Below are 18,536 nucleotides of genomic sequence, written 5' to 3'. Positions count from 1 at the left end.
AATGAAATACGAAATTGCTGGAGATGAAATTGCTGTGAGTGAAACAACCGACAGTGACCTTTATATTTTTTCTTGTCAGAAGTAATTTTCCATTTTTTCCGAATATATAGCGATTTCCTAGTTTCGGTTAGACAGGAATCTAAGAGCACAACTTAAATTACTGTGAATGTAACTAGCAGCAGTCATCTTCATAACCTTGCTTGTCACAACTGTTTATCTGCGATCGAATCCTCATCCACAGTAGACAGAGATGAAAGTCTCCGCCATAATATTTTTGGACTGTAGCACCATTTACGAAATATTTTTATTCATAAGATGAATGTTATAAACTTCGACGAACTGCAGGAGCTCCCCAAAATGTTTTTTTTTTTCAGTTTTGTTTTTAAGACCCAAATCGTTGACGTATCATATAGGGAAGTGGGCTACTTAATCATTTTAATCTCTAGGAGCGAGTTGTAACCACATTTTCGAATTTGAAGTTCTAGTTATATCTTGCAGTTAAGCATTGGATTTTGCGCACTTGAAAATCATGAACTACAGTTAAGCGTTGTAAAATTGGGTCACAAGTGGAAAAAGGTCATCAGCAACACAATATTTACTTTTTGTATAATAGAGGGCTGAATGCAGAGGAGGAAACTCGAAAGATTTGAACTGTGTCCGGAGCGAGGGCTTTTGCGAAAAATACGCCAGAAAAAGATATTATTGATTCAACAAAGATCGTTCTGGCATTAATGATTTTCCACGTTAAAGAAGTCTCGACTACTGACATAAGTGATGGATTACGATTTAACCATCATGCGACATTTGTATTCAACATGCAAGTTCAGAAGTCTGGTTTAGGAGTACTGAGTGCTCCAGTTCGAAACAACAAAAATCAATGGAATGAGTATAATTGCAGTTTGGCTTGAACATCATCAGGTCGCTCATTGAGCATTCCTATGCAATTCTGTTACTGGTGACGTGTTATGATGCTTTTATCGTTAACTTTCTAGGAAGAAATGAAAGGCTGAGTCCTACCAAAAGACGTAAACTCGAGCAAAGAGTAGTGTGAACATAATATTTTCCATCTGATAGCTCCAACAGTGTGTTTTGCACTACTACTACAGCTGGAATTTGTTGCCAACAATTGAGACACCATTCGGTCGCAGTGTCTCTGCGTAATTGATTGGTGCATGTGTTGTTCAACAGACAGCAGCCGTCACTCTCACTGGAATCAGTGACTCTCTCTCTCTCTCTCTCTCTCTCTCTGTGTGAGTGAGTGTGTGTGTGTGTGTGTGTGTGTGTGTGTGTGTGTGTGTGTTTTCATGTTCGTGCCCGATCTGAATCAATACTATCAACATAAGAGAGACAAGCAACAATAAATATTGCATCAAATGTAACTGTTAACCATTGTAATGCAATGGCTAGTTATTACAAACTGAATTTTTACTGAACCAATGTCCTGCGTATTACGTTAAGCAAGTAAGATGTATAAACTCCATTATATCGATACCAGCGACAGTGCGCTCTTGTTGTCGTGACCCGCGACAAGTGCAACGATTAGCAGTGCCCAATGCCGCCACGATTTGTCTATGTTGGCTGAGCGTGGACGCTGCTGCAGACGCTTCTCCATAAACAGAAGGAAATAAACATGGCTCTGACTGCAGTGAGCGGATATCACTGCCTGCGTGTTCTCATAGAAACCAACGTGAGACTCTACTCACAGGTGCCATGGAGGAATTGCAACGGGTATCATGTCATTAGTCATCAGAATATTGACCAGTGATGAAATTTCCACGCTATTTGAATCCCATGTATGCAGTAGTTGCACACAAGGAAATATTATGTCTTGCAAACATATACTTCATTTCTTCCTCTCGTATCAACGCCCTTGTTTTAGTATGAAATGAGGAAATAAACACAAAAAACTGAAGTTTCTGAGAGGCACGTAAGGCATTTCGTATTCTCATATTATAGGTTTTGTTTTCGTATGAAGTAAAAAAATAAACAGTTTAGGGTTCTGAAGTAGAATGTGACACCAGATTCTTGTCATACGATCTATCGAAAACGCAAAACCAGGGAGCTCTCCATTCTTTTGTCCAACAGTTTGTTTCCTTTCATGCATTACTACCGCTCGCAGATTCTTATTTAAGGATTTGGAGGCATCAAGTTCTTAAGCAGAATGAGCCTTATGTTATTTTGCTAATTACGGTACGAAAAAAATGCAACAAAGACGAGTTCTCCTAGAGCAGTAAAAATATTTGCACATGTCTGTATTCAGAAATGACTGCCAGGATCGCACCTACATGGAACCTGGTACCTGAGCGCTACTACTGTGCAACGAGGGACTACCGAAGCAGCAGGACACCAGGTTAGTGATACTAAACCAGAGAAGTAAGGCAGAGTTGCTTCCTTCTCACTACAATGCCACTGTCGAAACTTAAGTAATTGTGGTTGCAGGAGTTACAAAGAGTTCTTCCAGACGTATGTGGAAAAGAACTTGTATTTAGATGATCCCCTGAAAGAAACGGATTTAATATCAATTATTTTGATCAAGTTGCCTCTGAGGGTACAAGGAAAATTGATAGGAATATATAAGTCAGATGTAAACGCAATTGTGCAAGCGTTGGACCAATTGGATTCATTTTCAGGGAACAATCAGAATCTAGAAGGTTGGAGAAGGAACCCCTGGGGAAATAACGGACCTAATGAAAATAGGATAGAAGGAGAACTGACAAACAGACAGATACAATATCCTCAACACACAGATAATGGAATAAATCAGCAGGAGACAATGATAGACAGGATACACACAACTGGTCAAAGGATCAACGGAAAACCTCAGCCGGCTGTGGTGGCCGAGCGGTCCTAGGCGCTACAGTTTGGAACCGAGCGACCGCTTCGGTCGCAGGTGCGAATCCTGCCTCAGGCATGGATGTGTGTGATGTCCTTAAATTAGTTAGGTTTAAGCAGTCCTATGTTCTAGGGGACTGATGACCTCAGTAGTGCTCAGAGCCATTTTTTTAACCTCGGAGGGCGTTGTGTTCTCTACAACACAAGGTGTTTAACAAACACCTGGCACTCAAGTTATTGACAATATTATTTCAAAAAATGGTTCACATGGCTCTGAACACCGTGGGACTTAACATCTGTGGTCATCAGCCCCTTAGAACTTAGAACTACATAAACCTGACTAACCTAAGGACATCACACACATCCATGCCCAAGGCAGGATTCGAACCTGCGACTGTAGCGAATATTATTTCAGTTTCCCTTCATATTGTCAATCTTCCTCTTCTTTCAGTCAGAACTATTTACTATCATCTTTAATTCTTCGCTATCCAACTTCAGAGTATACCACTGCTTTGCAAGGTAAGGTACGTGACACACACCAGGTGCTCAGGCATTGTCAAAATATTCCAATTCTCGTCATATTGGCAATATTCCCTTGTTTCTGTCAAAACGATACTCTATCATCAGTCGCTGCTCATCTTCGAATATAGGAACATGGGAATAGCAAGTGACACTGGTAAGTGAGAAAAAGAGACGGTACAAAAAAGGAAAAGCTATCTATAAAATTGTCTTATCCTGTTGGAAAATGTTTAGAAAAATCTGAAATTATATGATTATAACATGTAACGACCCTAAAAGACAGTCAGTACAACAAGGAAAAAGCTATGATTGGAGTAAACAAGGTATAGAGACAAAGAATATTATCCTGTTGGAAACAAATTTAACAAATTCTAAAAAGACACCGTGGAGACAGTGAACAAACAACTTAGCAGCCCGCATCTCGTGGTCGTGCGGTAGCGTTCTCGCTTCCCACGCCCGGGTTCCCGGGTTCGATTCCCGGCGGGGTCAGGGATTTTCTCTGCCTCGTGATGGCTGGGTGTTGTGTGATGTCCTTAGGTTAGTTAGGTTTAAGTAGTTCTAAGTTCTAGGGGACTGATGACCATAGATGTTAAGTCCCATAGTGCTCAGAGCCATTTTTTTGAAACAACTTAGAAAAACAGGAAAAATAGATATGAGTGGGTATCATTCTGCAATTGTGCTTAGATAAGTGAACAGTAACGAGACTGAATGGTAACAAAATGCGAAACATATGTTTAGCCAACTGACAAGGTAAATGGTGACCAAAGGATAAAGAGGTAAGTGCAGCAGAATATGATGAAGAATTGAAGTTATGTAAGTATGGGAACTGGGTCCAAACACCATAGAATAAAAGAAAGAAAAGGTATAAGTTAATGAGCGGCTGAGGACGGTATCCCTATAAGTTATGTAGTATAAAGATGATGAGGGTCATACAAAGGTGTCCCCACATCTAATAATGGGTAATGGTAACCCGAGAGCTACCTTGAGTAAAGATAAGAAGTATTGAGATAAGTTAGAGGGAATGCTTTATAGTTATAAGAGTGAGAAGGACGTCATTCACGACGAAAAAGGAAAACAAAGTAGTGAACCAGTGACTAATAGGACGGCAATTACATAGCCGATGATTATGGAACATGTTCTTGTATGTAGTAGAAAATGGACATTATAAAGTAAGATTAGCCAAATGCGAGTTTTATAAATTTTTGATTAGCTTGTTCTGTATCGGATATAGAAATAATTAATATGTAAATGTTTAGATGAGCTAAAAGGAAAGGGCATGTGAGTATATATTCCATCTCAGATAAAACAGTAGTGCATCAGAATAAGTATTCAATTGTAATTAAGGTATGTATTAGATAGTGTTCATGGTATATTCAGAAAAGATTTAAAGCTAAAATGGTGCCACTCTCAAGGCATCAGATAAAGATCGCATCAGATAATGATCAGAAGTAATTTTAAAGATAGAATGCATACTCACTTTAATGGGACATATATTTGTATAGCTATATCGTGTTAAGGATAGCGTAATAATAAGAACAGTAGTCGATAAGCAATGATTGTAGAGTATGCGTAAGATTAAGTAATACCAGTGATTAAAGAAGTTAACCGAGGGCAAGAGACACCCAACCGAGAATATTTCAAAATTAAACAAGGTCTTCGAGCATATTGAATTTTGAAAATAAAAGAAGAGGGAGGAATGTGTAATGCACTTTCAATCCCTTCACGTGTTTAAGCCAATTATTACGCACATTTAAGCGATGAGGAATGCTCAGCAGCAGCCAGGCTACATGTTCATTTGACAATTAAGCGTCAACAAGGAGCATTAGTGATGAAACCATAGGAGGCAATGTTGTGCAACCTTAGTAGGGACGAGATCCGTCTATTCGGAGTAGGATCTTACAATCTGAGACAGTGTTACGAGACAAACTTCCGTCACAGTTTCCGTAAACATGATGTCACATCCGCCTAGCAACAGCAATCTGAACGCCCATTGGCTGAAAGTTTGGACATATATATATATATATATATATATATATATATATATATATATATATATATATATATATACGTTGTGTGTAGGAAATGAGCGAAGTGTCCTTATAGGCTGAGAGAGAAAGGTGGGGTTTCTCTTGTCCGTCGGGAAGAGAGGGCGAGTTAGTAGCGAGGCGCCACTGAAAAAGCACGTTCGAGTAACTGGGGGTGGCTCCAAAAGAACGATGACGAATAAATGTTCCAGCTGTTAAACATGAGATAGTGAAAGTTAGTTATCAGTGAACGCCACGTGTCGTGGGCAGTGTGTATTACGATTATGGAAAGTTAGAAAAGTGTTAATTTGTTGTAAAAGGGTTGAATAACGGCGTAGCCAAGAGCCGCCATATTGGAAGTTCGGTGAAGTGTGTTTCAAAGTATTTTCTTTATTAAAATGAGTATAGTACAAAGCGTTGTTGGCATTTAACTACTGGCATCCAGAAACACTCCACTTCAGCAAGATCGCCCGTACATTGAACCTGGTGGCTGAGTGCTAATACTTGGGATGAGGGACTACCGAAGCAGCAAGACACCAGGTTAGTGATACATAAACCAGAGAAGTAAGGCAGAGTCGTTTCCTTCTCGCTACAGTGTCACTAAGGGCATTGTACTGGGTTTCTATCTGAGCTCTTGATATTCAAACAAGTGGTTCTCTTTCCTCCAAAGGTCTCTTAAATTTTACTGTAGGTAGTATCTATTTCACCCCTGGTGATATATGTCTGTACCTCCTTTCTTTTGTCCTCTAGCCATTGCTGCTTAGCCTTTTTGCCCTTCCTGTGGATCTCATTTTTGGGACGTTTGTATTCCTTTTTGCATGCTTCATTTACTACATTTCTAAATTTTCTTCTTTCATCAATTAAATTCAATATTTCTTCTGTTACCCAAGGATTTCTAATAGCCCTCATCTTTTTACCTACTTGATCCTCCCCTGCCTTCACTATTCCATGCATCAAAGCTACTGATTCTTCTTCTACAGCATTTATTTTCCCCATTCTTGTCAATCGTTCCCTAATGGTCTCCCTGAAACTCTCTACAACCCCTCGTTCTCCCAGTATATCCAGGTACCAAGTTCTTAAATTTCCCACCTTCTTGCACTTTCTTCATTTTTGATCTACAGTTCATAACCAATAGATTGTGGTCAGAGTCCATGTGCGGATCTAGTTGGCACATAAACTTGTTCTATTGTGGCAGGTGTGGGCTTCGTGTCTACCTTCGTTACAATAAGGTGTTAACTATGCTGTTCACTGTAGCTCACCCGCACTCCTATTTTTTAAATTCATTATTAGACCTTCTCCTGCATTACTCTATTTGATTTTTTATTTATAACCCTGTATTCACCTGACCAGAAATCTTGTACCTCCTGCCGCTGAACTTGACTAATTCCCACTATACGTAACTTTAACCTATCCATTTCCCTTTATAACTTTTCTAACCTGCCTGCCTGATTAAGGGATCTGACATTCCACACTCCCATACATAGAACGCCAATTTTTTTTCTCCTGATTACGACGCCCTCCTCAGTAGTCCCCACCCAGAGATCCGAATGGCGGCTACTTTACCTCTGGAATATTTTACCCTAGAGGACACCATCATCATTTTACCATACACTGAAACCACACGCCCTCGGGAAAAATTACGACTGTAGTTTCCCCTTGGTTCCAGTCATTCCCAGTACCAGTACTAGAGGTGGCAAAAAATAACGTAACTGATAGAAATAACCGGATACTGAGAAGTAACGGTTACCGCTATAACCATTCCTCTGATACAGGCAGTTATTTCAATAACTATCTAGTGTCAACAGTGACTCACGCCATCTGTTGACCGAAGATCATACTATGCTATCCTGTCAACTCATCGGAGATCAGGTTACGAACGAAAGAGAGGGATAGACCATTTGGAAAGCGTTCTATAGACCATGGGAATAACTGTGAGACTGCGCGCCATCTGTTGACAAGAACTGTGTACTATTTCATGTGCCGTCGTTACTTTTAGCACAAACAATTAAATAAAGTTAATGTCCGAGCGGTGGCTGATAGGAGCTGCAGTACAGGAATTAACAAGTATGGTTGTTCCCTTGAGCCACCGCCTTATATGTCAATTTAGCGTGGATGGGTAGTATAAAGAGAGTTACCATAAGGAATTCGAGCGACTATGGAAATATCTGTCAGCGATTCATAATTTACTCAAGGCCGACTGGAATAGCTACCGGGATACCCTCTCACCTACCACCACCCTGATGATTTTATCCGTGCCCCCTCCTTTCTCCTGCAGACCTTGTCTGAGGCCGTGGAGACCCACATAACTTCCGTCGCCATCCACCCCCACTGTCCTACTTTAGCCCCACAGGCCGTCCTCCTTCTCCGTGTTTGCCGTCGTCTCTACTGTGCCCTCCTTCACATGCGTGAACCGGACACTGGCCACACGCAACTACAACGACACCTCTGAAACTTGCTCGCGGCTAAGAGACGCTGGGACTGGCGACAGACATGCACCCGTCTTAGTGCTACGCTTCCTATCAACTCGTCCAAGTACTGGTCAGCTTTCAGCTGCCTTACCGGATCTAAACACCCTCCCTACTACCCTCTCCTTCACGATGATCAACCCTTCCCTGACAACCTTAGTAAGGCCAATCACTTTGCCTCCTACCTGTCCAATGTCTTTATCATCCCCGATGATCCCCAGATCGATTACCCCCTCTTCCCAGATGTCCATGATCGAACTGACACCTGTGTCCCTCCCCTAGCCCATGGTTTCCAGTACTTGGACAACATTGCACACACCAAACTCAATGACCGCATCACTACTCAGGATATCATCGCTACACTCTGCACGAAATGTAACACCGCTCCTGGTCAAGATCATGTCACCTATCGCCACCTTCGTGAAATTCCTGCCTCCCTCCTCTCCACTCTGGCCAGGCTCTACAATGTAGTCCTCTCCATCGGCTAGTACCCTGACCTGTGGAAAACCTCCTGCATCCTGATGTTCCTTAAACCCGACAAACCGCCGTCCGCTGTCTCTTTCTACAGTCCCATCAGCCTTACCTCGGTCTTCAGCAAGGTCCTGGAATCCATCCTTCCTGACACATCCTCTAGCATCACCACCAGCACCGCCTCCATCCCTTTACCGAGTATGGCTTTCGGCCGTCCTTCTCTAATGATGACCTTCTCCTTCACCTCACTCATCTCCTCTCCCAACAGCTCAATTCCCGTCTATCTGCTATCTTCCCCTTCCTTGATCTCGAACGCGGCTATGACCAGTAGTGGCATTCCAGTTTCCTCTTCAAGCTCCAAACCTACGCCCTTCCTATTAACTACGTCCGTCTGATTGGGTCCTTTCTTTCCCAACGTCCTTCCTACCTCACCATCCATAACATGGATTCCTACACCTTTTTCCCCGGTGCCAGTGTGCCCCAAGGCTGCGTCCTCTCCCCTCTTCTGTACCTTTTGTATATGGTGGACATGCCGTCGCCTTCACCTCCCATCCACCTTCTCCAATGCGCCGATGACACCACCTTCCTTGCCCTCGCCCCCACCCTGCAACGCTCCCAATATCTTCTCCAGTCACATCTTGACCGGTTCACCACATGGTGCAACCAGTGGTTGCTCAAGGTCCAACCTTTCAAAACCTAGGCGATCATTGTAGGCAAAACCACCCCTTCCTCTCGCCTCCTCGACTTCTATGTCACCATCTATGGCCGCCCTATCGCCCTCACCTGGACCCTTAAGTACCTAGGCGTCACCCTTGACTGTCGCCTCTCCTGGACCCCCCACCTCCGGACACTCCCAGCCACACTCCAAACTCTGTCTCCTCAAGCTCCTTTCTGGCCGTACATGGGGTCTGGACCCCCGTCCACCATCCTCCACATCTATAAATCCCTCATCTGCCCTATCTTCTGCTATGCCCACCCTGCCTGGATCTCTGACCCTCCTACCTTTTCCAAATCCCTTCAGATCCTTGAACGCCATGCTCTTCAACTCGCCTATCACATCCGTCTCCCCTCCCCCACGTGGATGCTGCATGACCCTATTTCGTTTCCCCACCTCCTCCTTTTCCTCCAACAGATACGGGTCCTCTACACTTACCGTAACCTGGATCCTCCTCACCCGCTTGTCTCTCCCATTCTCTCCCGACCCCACCCGCTGCCATGCCTGTATTTCTGCTTTCCACCAGCTCTCCATCTCACCACTCTCGTTACCCTCTCCCAAGGAGGCTTCCACCAGCTCCCCCTCCCTGATGATGCCCTCCTCCCCTCCATCTACCCCTCCTACCAATATTGATACTCCTCTCCCTCTTCCTGTGTTTGTTCCTATGGGCACCCTCTCTCCCTTCTCTCCCCCTTCCCTCCCTCCTCCTTTCCCCCCCTCCTCCCCCAGCTTCCCCTACCCCCATACCTTCATTCCTCCCACCATCTCCTCTGCCATTACCATCTTTGCTCTCCCCTCTCCCTCCCCCACCAACTTCTTCCCCTCTTGGCAGGTCCCTGGACTCGAACACGTTCAGTGGACATTCGCACGCTGGATATTATCGCCATCAGTTTCTCGTGTGTGTGCCATCGTGTTTGTGATTTAGTGTTTTTTCCCGCCACGCTCCTTCGTTCACTTGTACCATCTAAGTCATCAGTGTTTGTGCGCAGCGCTGACCATTTCTTGTGTTTTTTCGTCGAGTGTGAATGGCTTCGTGTTTTTAATTTTTGTACCTACTGTTTTTTTAACCACCAATCTGTTACTTTCCTGTCTTCGTTTTCTCTTTTACTGTAATGCTTGTGGTTGAAGAGCAGAGTAGATTTACCTGCTGCATGCCTACATTTGTATAAGGTGAACAATAACAATAAAGAAGTAATAATTTCCTCTTGGCTGACTGGGATGCCTACCGGGATACCCTCTCTATCCAGGTCGATAGCGATTTCACAGCTCTACAATAACTTTATTATTTGAGATATTTTCACAATGCTTTGCACACACATACAAAAACTCAATAAGTTTTTTTAGGCATTCACAAATGTTCGATATGTGCCCCTTTAGTGATTCGGCAGACATCAAGCCGATAATCAAGTTCCTCCCACACTCGGCGCAGCATGTCCCCATCATTGAGTTCGAAAGCACCGTTGATGCGAGCTCGCAGTTCTGGCACGTTTCTTGGTAAAGGAGGTTTAAACACTGAATCTTTCACATAACCCCACAAAAAGAAATCGCATGGGGTTAAGTAAGGAGAGCGTGGAGGCCATGACACGAATTGCTAATCATGATCTCCACCACGACCGATCCATCGGTTTTCCAATCTCCTGTTTAAGAGATGCCGAACATCATGATGGAAGTGCGGTGGAGCACCATCCTGTTGAAAGATGAAGTCGGCGCTGTCGGTCTCCAGTTGTGGCGTGAGCCAATTTTCCAGCATGTCCAGATACACGTGTCCTGTAACGTTTTTTTCGCAGAAGAAAAAGGGCCGGTAAACTTTAAACCGTGAGATTGCACAAAACACGTTAACTTTTGGTGAATTGCGAATTTGCTGCACGAATGCGTGAGGATTCTCTACCGCCCAGATTCGCGCATTGTGTCTGTTCACTTCACCATTAAGAAAAAATGTTGCTTCATCACTGAAAACGAGTTTCGCACTGAACGCATCCTCATCCATGAGCTGTTGCAACCGCGCCGAAAATTAAAAGCGTTTGATTTTGTTATCGGGTGTCAGGGCTTGTAGCAATTGTAAACGGTATGTCTTCTGGTTTAGCCTTTTCCGTAAGATTTTCCAAACCGTCGGCTGTGGTACGTTTAGCTCCCAGCTTGCTTTATTCGTTGACTTCCACGGGCTACGCGTGAAACTTGCCCGCACGCGTTCAACCATTTCTTCGCTCACTGCAGGCCGACCCGTTGATTTCCCCTTACAGAGGCATCCAGAAGCTTTAAACTGCGCATACCAACGCCGAATGGAGTTAGCAGTTGGTGGATCTTTGTTGAACTTCGTCCTGAAGTGTCGTTGCACTGTTATGAGTGACTGATGTGAGTGCATTTCAGGCACGACATAACGCTTTCTCGGCACCTGTCGCTATTTTGTCTCACTGCGCTCTCGAACGCTTTGGCGGCAGAAATCTGAAGTGCGGCTTCAGCCGAACAAAACTTTATGAGTTTTTCTACGTATCTGTAGTGTGTCGTGACCATATGCCAATGAATGGAGCCACAGTGAATTTATGAATCGCTTCAATCATTTGTAATAGCACTGTATATTCACGTAAAAGCTTGCAAATAAACAGCAGTTTCCCACTACGAAACATACACTATGTGATCAAAAGTATCCGGAAACCTGGCTGAAAATGACTTACAAGTTCGTGGCGCCCTCCATCGGTAATGTTGGAATTCAGTACAGTGTTGGCCCACCTTTAGCCTTGATCACAGCTTCCACTATTGCAGGCATACGTTCAATCAGGTGCTGGAAGGTTATTTCGGGAATGACAGCCGATTCTTCACGGCGTGCTGCACTGAGGAGAGGTATTGATGTCGGTCGATGAGGCCTGGCACGAAGCTGCCATTCCAAAATATCCCAAAGGTGTTCTGTAAGATTCAGGTCAAGACTCTGTGCAGGCCAGTCCTTTAGAGGGATGTTATTGTCGTGTAACCACTCCCCCACAGGCCGTGCATTACGAATAGGCGCTCGATCGTGTTGAAAGGTGCAATCGCCACCCCCGACTTGATCTTCAACAGTGGGAGCAAGAGGGTGTTTAAAACATCAATGTAGGCCCGTGCTGTGATAGTGCAACACAAAACAACAAGGGGTGCAAGCCTCCTCCATGAAAAACACGACCACTCCATAACACCACCACATCAGAAGATTGCTGTTGGCATTACATACGCTAGCAGATGACGTTCACCAGACATTCGCCATACCCGCACCCTGATCATTGGATGCCAGATTGTGTACCGCGATACGTCACTCCACACAACGTTTTTCCACTGTTCAATCGTCCAATGTTTACTCTCCTTACACCGAACGGGGTGTCATTTGGCATTTAACGGCGTGATGTGTGGCTTATGAACAGCTGCTCGACCATGAAATCCAAGTTTTCTCACCTGCTGCCTGACTTTCATAGTACTTGCAGTGGATCCTGATGCAGCTTTGAATTCCTGTGTGACAGTCAGGATAGATGTCTGCCTACTACACATAACGATCCTCTCCAATTGACGGCGGTCTCTGCGAGTCAACAGACGAGGTCAGTCTGTATGCTTTTGTGCTGTATATGTTACTTCTAGTTTCCACTCCACTATCACATCGGAAACATTGCACCTAGGTATGTTTGGGAGTGTGAAAATTTCGCATACAGACGTATGACACAGGTGATACCCAATCACTTGACCATGTTCAAAGTCTGTGAGTTCCGTGGAGCGTCCCATTCTGCTCTCTCATGATGTCATTGATATGGAGTACCTGGCAGTAGGTAGCTGCACAATGCAGCACAGAGCTGGTTGATGTGGTGAATGGTATCTGTGGATCTGAATGCCATCATAAAAATTAGAAATCTAGATTCCAGATTAGTATTATTTTGTCAAATAAAGGGCGCTCAGCCCAATCATGTCGATTTGTCATTCCACTCCCAGCATCATTGTACATACATTTATCCATTTGCTGCCATGGATTAAGTAGCTAGAATTGTCTGTGATTGCTGTGTGTTTTCGCAATAGAAAAGCCCGGCTTTCCGTTCCAATCTATCACGTAGTCTTTTGGCACTCTGCGCAGCACTCAGAATGGGCCTGTATGTGGTTGGTAGAAATCAGACACGTGTTCTTCAGACGATAGTTTCGTTGTTTTGTCTGTCAGTAGCTCAGCAGAGAGGCAGGGGAAGAGCAGAGAGGAGCTTAAACAAGTGTCTAGGCATATGAAGATAAAGTGGGCCTGGTTGTGAGAGTAAGTGGCGCAGCTATTGAAATGGAAGACGGAGCAGCAGCAAGGAAGATCTGCTGGAGGGTGTGGGGATGCTGCAGTGGGTGGATATTCTGCAGAACAATGGTCAAGAACCAGATGTCTTCAGCTGTAGGGGGAGGGTGGAGGAAATTGATGGGATGGATGGGCTGGTCAGTGTGATGAATGAGGACAGTGAGCTCAGGATTTGCATTTGGAGGAGTGGGTGGGGTGGAATTCGTAGCAGGTGTTGCAGGAAGGACGAGGCCAAGGTTAGGACATTGTTTAAGGTAGTGGGAGGCACTTCATGAGGTAATGGTGGATGTGGGGCAAGTAGAGGTGTAAATGATGGTGCTAGTGGGTATGTCCATGATGGAATTCGTTGTCCACTGGCAATAGGAGTCACTGAAATGGGGAAATAGACAAATATGGAGGGTGGCTGTGATGAGGACAGGGGGACGCCGGCGGCGGCGGTGGTGGTGGGGAGCACCGGGCGGCAGCCGGCAGACAGATGGCAAAGGCACCTTGAGAGCAGCCCAGGTGGCATAATCCTCCGATTTGGAAGTGAGGGGATCCAACCCTCGAGATGTTAATTTTTTCCCCTTACTGAATGTCAATCCCCCCTGGCGATAGATGCGTAAAGCCGAAATAAGAAAAGAGAAAAAATAACACATTATGGGAAGATAACAAACGATATAAAAAGGCAATAAAACAGTGACTTTGTTAAAAACGGTAAAGTGGCGGAAAAGTTGCAGAAGTTAAAACAGAGAAAATATGGGGTTGATGACGCTAGTGAAGACATACAGAAAGTACACAGGCAAAATTTAAAAAACATGGCGACGGTACGTTTTCTGTTTGCAACGCGCATGCGTGTGAGCCCGCCGGCGACTGTTTCAACAAACCTATTCATACTTCTCCTATCAACACCACCAAGAAACAAAGCTTCACAACGCCTGCTGTGACGTCACAGCTCTGCGACTGAGTTCAGAAACTAGCACTGAAGTAGCGCAAGGGAATGCACATTCGCTATTTAACTAATGATAGAAGTAACGAAAACAATGAAACCTTCAACTAAGAGAGTAGTGCATACGGTATCACCTAGTTTGTAAATGATGAATTGTGGCGTAACACAATCGAGTTAAAAAGATTTATATAAATATTGGATCCTATATCTTCAAAGGCAGTTCATATAGTCACAACTACCTACTTTTTAGAACTTTAAGCACTTATAGCGTCACCTTGCTGCTGATTAGATCTTACAATTAGGTAACCAACGCAATATTTCGACTACCTAAGGAATAATAATTTTACTTGAATACAAAAAAATAAATAAATAAATAAATAAATAAAAATAAAAAAAATAAATTAAAAAAATACACTAGGGCCTTCAAAATAAGCCTACAAATAAAATAAATCATTAATCCTATTTTTTCAGTCACCACTACCTACTTTTTATGTGATGCAAAATTTTAAGCACTTACAGCATTGCCTTGCTGCATATTCGATTTTATAATTAGGTAACCTTCCACATGATAGTTTAGACTACATAAGTAATAATGATTTTCCTTGATTGTTAATAAAATTACGCTAGGACCTTAAAAATTCACCGCAAATAATGTAAATCATTTATTACAAGTTTTTTCATTTAATAATTTATGAAAAATGGGCATGTGATACTTAACAAGCTTCACTTTAATAAGTAAACGTCCAGAAAACATTTATTTCACAATTTTTTGTGACAAGGAGTCTGATGTCAAGACTTTTTCATTCATTTGTAAATAATTACATCTTTTGTCACACACACATCATTTTTTTGTTTTACAAAGTTGTTAAGTAAAATATTTGCACTGCAAGTCAATATACAACGTATGATAGATTCAAGAGTGTGGCCATTTAAACAATGGAAACCAAGAAGTAAGTCTTTTGGCACATTAATGGCTGCTTCTTTCACAAGCACATTTCTTTGACTTACTTGTTGCAGGAACAAATTTTTCCTTTTCTTTAAGAATTTTTTGTAGTATTAAGTATACATAGGAAACACATGTGACTACATCACTGCTAGGGTATGTTAAACCTCCCCTGTCATTTGCCATTATCAAATCATCTGCTTGTCTTGTTTCTTCGGATGTTACAAACCCTTCACAATATGGACAATTTATTTTAGATGCACTTGGTGTGAGCAATATAATGGAGTAATGGCCAAGTGTTTTCGTCTATTTCATCAACATCACTATCATCAACTACTACATTTAACAGCTCTGGGATGTCGATATCTTGAAAGCCTGGGATTCTACAACAAGCAGCATCAACATTATTAGGTCTAACAACAACTTCACCAAACACTTTGGACTTTAACACAAGAGAAAACATACTGTGGGCCCTTAATTTTCCTTCTGTTTCAAACACAAGAGAAAACATACTGTGGGCCCTTAATTTTCCTTCTGTTTCAAATACCTGCCTTAGCGATACATGGTAACTTCCCCCATTAAGTTGGCAGTATTTCCCAAACCTGTCCTTCAAACTGTCTGTCTGTATTTTCCCAAAGAGCAAATATGTTCTCTTCTTCTCACACAGCCAGTATTCACTAAAATCAATAAAGGCTGCAGTAGTATGTTTGAGAGCAAAGTGTGTTTCTCTGGTCAATTTCTTTCCTCCATTGCAATCTTCCAATGAACACAACCACGAGAGAAAGTTTCTCAAAAAGACATGAATATGTTTTGAATTGAGAGTAATCTGTTCTTGGTAAACATTTCTTAGCCTTTTACCCTTCAGCAGCGTTTCAACATTTAATATCAAACCACTGACTTATTATTTTTACAAATGTGGCAGTACTCTCCCAGTTTTCACTTTCTTTCTTGCACCTAGTTGTTGCATTGCAACAACTGTCGTGTTATTAAAAATACGCAATGCTAATTTCACATTTTTGCCGTTCAAAAGAATCTGGATATAGTGACTTAAGTGTTAAAGTGCTGCCATACTGCAACAGTTCAACTTTTTCTAGTAAATATAGTCCCTTCAGTGCTTTAACAGAAGCAAGACCTACCTTCAAGCTATCACTAAAAGAAGGAAAGCATATATTTTGGTCCTTTTCATTACCCCAGTTGTTCCGTTTACATTTTAAAATGTGTACAGTATCCACAAAATAGTAAAGTGGGCGGTCTGCAGAAGTCTGCTCAGGATGAACATATTTTATCTGTACACTAGGAGGGAGGGGGGGGGGGGGGAAGAAAAGTACGAAATAGCTTTCTTATTAATAGCATTATTGTCAGCTACTACTCCTATTACCTGAAATCCCACTGCTTCTAGTTTAATTGAATTGTGTGAACTGGGAGAATATGCACCACATCTTTGTACACTGAATCCATACTCTGGATCATAAAAACATAAGCACAAGTTGCACACAAAACCACATCTGTGTTAAAAGCACCACCTACAACATTGCCACCTTTATAGTCAAGTTGTGACTTTAAATAAATCTCATCCATCAACAGGACAGTTTTATCATTCACAGATAAAGCACCAACTTTTTGTGGTATGTAACTGAGAAACTGCTCACTCTGAAGCTCAATGATTGGGTTAGTTGGAAGTTTACTGCAAAGTTTTGACAAAGTACTGGGACTTGAAATGGAAAAATTACGAGCACTCGTCAAAAACCTATATGCATGTGGCCTGATAGAATAAGCTAATGACCATAAAATCATTGAAACACTCCCATACCTAATCTCTGTTGGACTATTAAATCTTGGAAATGAAACTTGTTCCTCCAAAAATTTAATTTTATGCTCACTTTATGGTAATTTTTCTTACAAGTTTTCCAAAATGTCTTCAATGCAAGACAAACTTGCCTCAAATGGAGCCTCATTTATATGAAACATCACATACAACTCTTTCAAAATATTACTAACTGCACCAGTATCACTTACTTGGTTTGGTAATTTAATCTTACCAGCACAATTTAGCTAAGCTTCCTTCACAAATGCACTTAACACTAAATCACTATTTATAACAACATGACACACAACACTTAGATAAGGAGCATCCTTTAAAACAAGACACAAATTATTTGATTTGGTTACCGTGACTTAGTCACTGTGCTTTTCACAATCAGATAATTTTGATTTAAAATCTTCTAAACTAGCAAATTAACTCTTCTCCATCATTTTTTGTGTGATCCCACACTCTGCTCAATGACTTTCTCAAGTGCTTGGTTCTTCAAACATTCGCGACTCTCTGAATCTTCTCGAGCTGGTGCTTGTTTTGAAGATAAAGACGTAGGTCATCCTGGCAACTTTGATGGTACAGCATCTGCAAATAGAGAGAGATAAACATGAGATTCGTATAGCAATGTTTCATAATCTTAGATATTTAACAATATCGTAAGAAAATTAAGGAACCTGTACATTAATCTGAAAACTGATTACAAGTACCCTTTACGATCAATTTTCACGAACGTTTCTTTAAACGTGGACGGTCCAAAGGTGCTGTAAACTGTAAAGAGTTTGCCAGTTTTGGGTCGTAAGCACTGGTAATTTTCTCAATGTCGTCTGCAGTGAAATGCAGTTCACATATCTGAAAAGAAGCATATATTTTACTGTTAACGTAAAGGCAGAATGTAAACCGACAAATGAAATCTAACTGAGGACTGCATAAAGTGAGCTTAAAAGTATAATGCTTCGTTATAGATAGGCTATTGATTTGAATTTTCAGTTCTGTAACATAACAGTATTAAAGAGTAACAATATAGAAATAAAGTTAAATTACAGATACTTACAACGAACTGTTTACTGGGTTCCCAGTCATTCCTATGAACTGCAGCGATCCGTTTCAATCTTAATGCTTCATCAGACGGGAATGAAAAGACGCTAACTTTTAAACCGTTGTCGTAGTTTCCCCTACAATAGGGCATACAGCACTTGTGTGGCATTTTGAGCAGATGCTCAATAACAATCCGAATCGCATATGGCAGTGAGAACAAGATTTCCGCCACAAATGTTACGAAAACAAAGCCCAGCTTTCAGTCACTGCTATGAAAACAAACCCATGCAATGACCACGCTTCCAAACATGAAACACCGCTTCTACCACAGATAGCACTGCTCAATCGCAGAACGCCAACCTCACAGCTCCCACAGAATTGTGTGCGTAAGCTTTGTTTTTAGGTGTAGTTGCTCCAATGCGACTCGTTTTTCGGTCAGTCACGAATTGCAGACGGAGCTAAAATGATAGCCATATTTTCTGAGGTGGCGTCTCGCACTGACATCTGTTGGC

The 18,536-nt window shown here is 42.3% G+C and overlaps 1 protein-coding gene across 3 annotated transcripts in view; it reads right to left on the bottom strand.

Moving 5' to 3' along the window:
- LOC124553981 (THAP domain-containing protein 1 B-like) overlaps positions 1-18,330 on the bottom strand; it is a 52,990-nt gene extending 34,660 nt beyond the window's left edge. The window contains exons 1-3 of one of the 3 annotated variants that reach the window (XR_006968190.1): positions 18,041-18,330; positions 17,697-17,838; positions 17,427-17,574 (exon numbers count right to left, since the gene is read on the bottom strand). Coding sequence is in view for 2 of the 3 variants with exons in the window: in XM_047128005.1 (XP_046983961.1) it covers positions 17,546-17,574; positions 17,721-17,838; positions 18,041-18,193 (300 nt within the window). In the remaining variant the exon portion in view is untranslated. Of the gene's footprint in view, positions 1-17,426; positions 17,575-17,696; positions 17,839-18,040 lie in introns of those variants that run through there. The other 2 variants (XM_047128005.1, XM_047128004.1) reach the window with 2 other exon arrangements.
- Positions 18,331-18,536: the final 206 nt, after the last annotated feature.

Source organism: Schistocerca americana, chromosome 11 (assembly GCF_021461395.2).
Source record: "Schistocerca americana isolate TAMUIC-IGC-003095 chromosome 11, iqSchAmer2.1, whole genome shotgun sequence".
Classification (NCBI taxonomy): Eukaryota; Metazoa; Arthropoda; class Insecta; order Orthoptera; family Acrididae; genus Schistocerca; species Schistocerca americana.
Note: the sequence above shows the minus strand (reverse complement) of the source record. Positions and strands in the feature narration are given on the sequence as shown.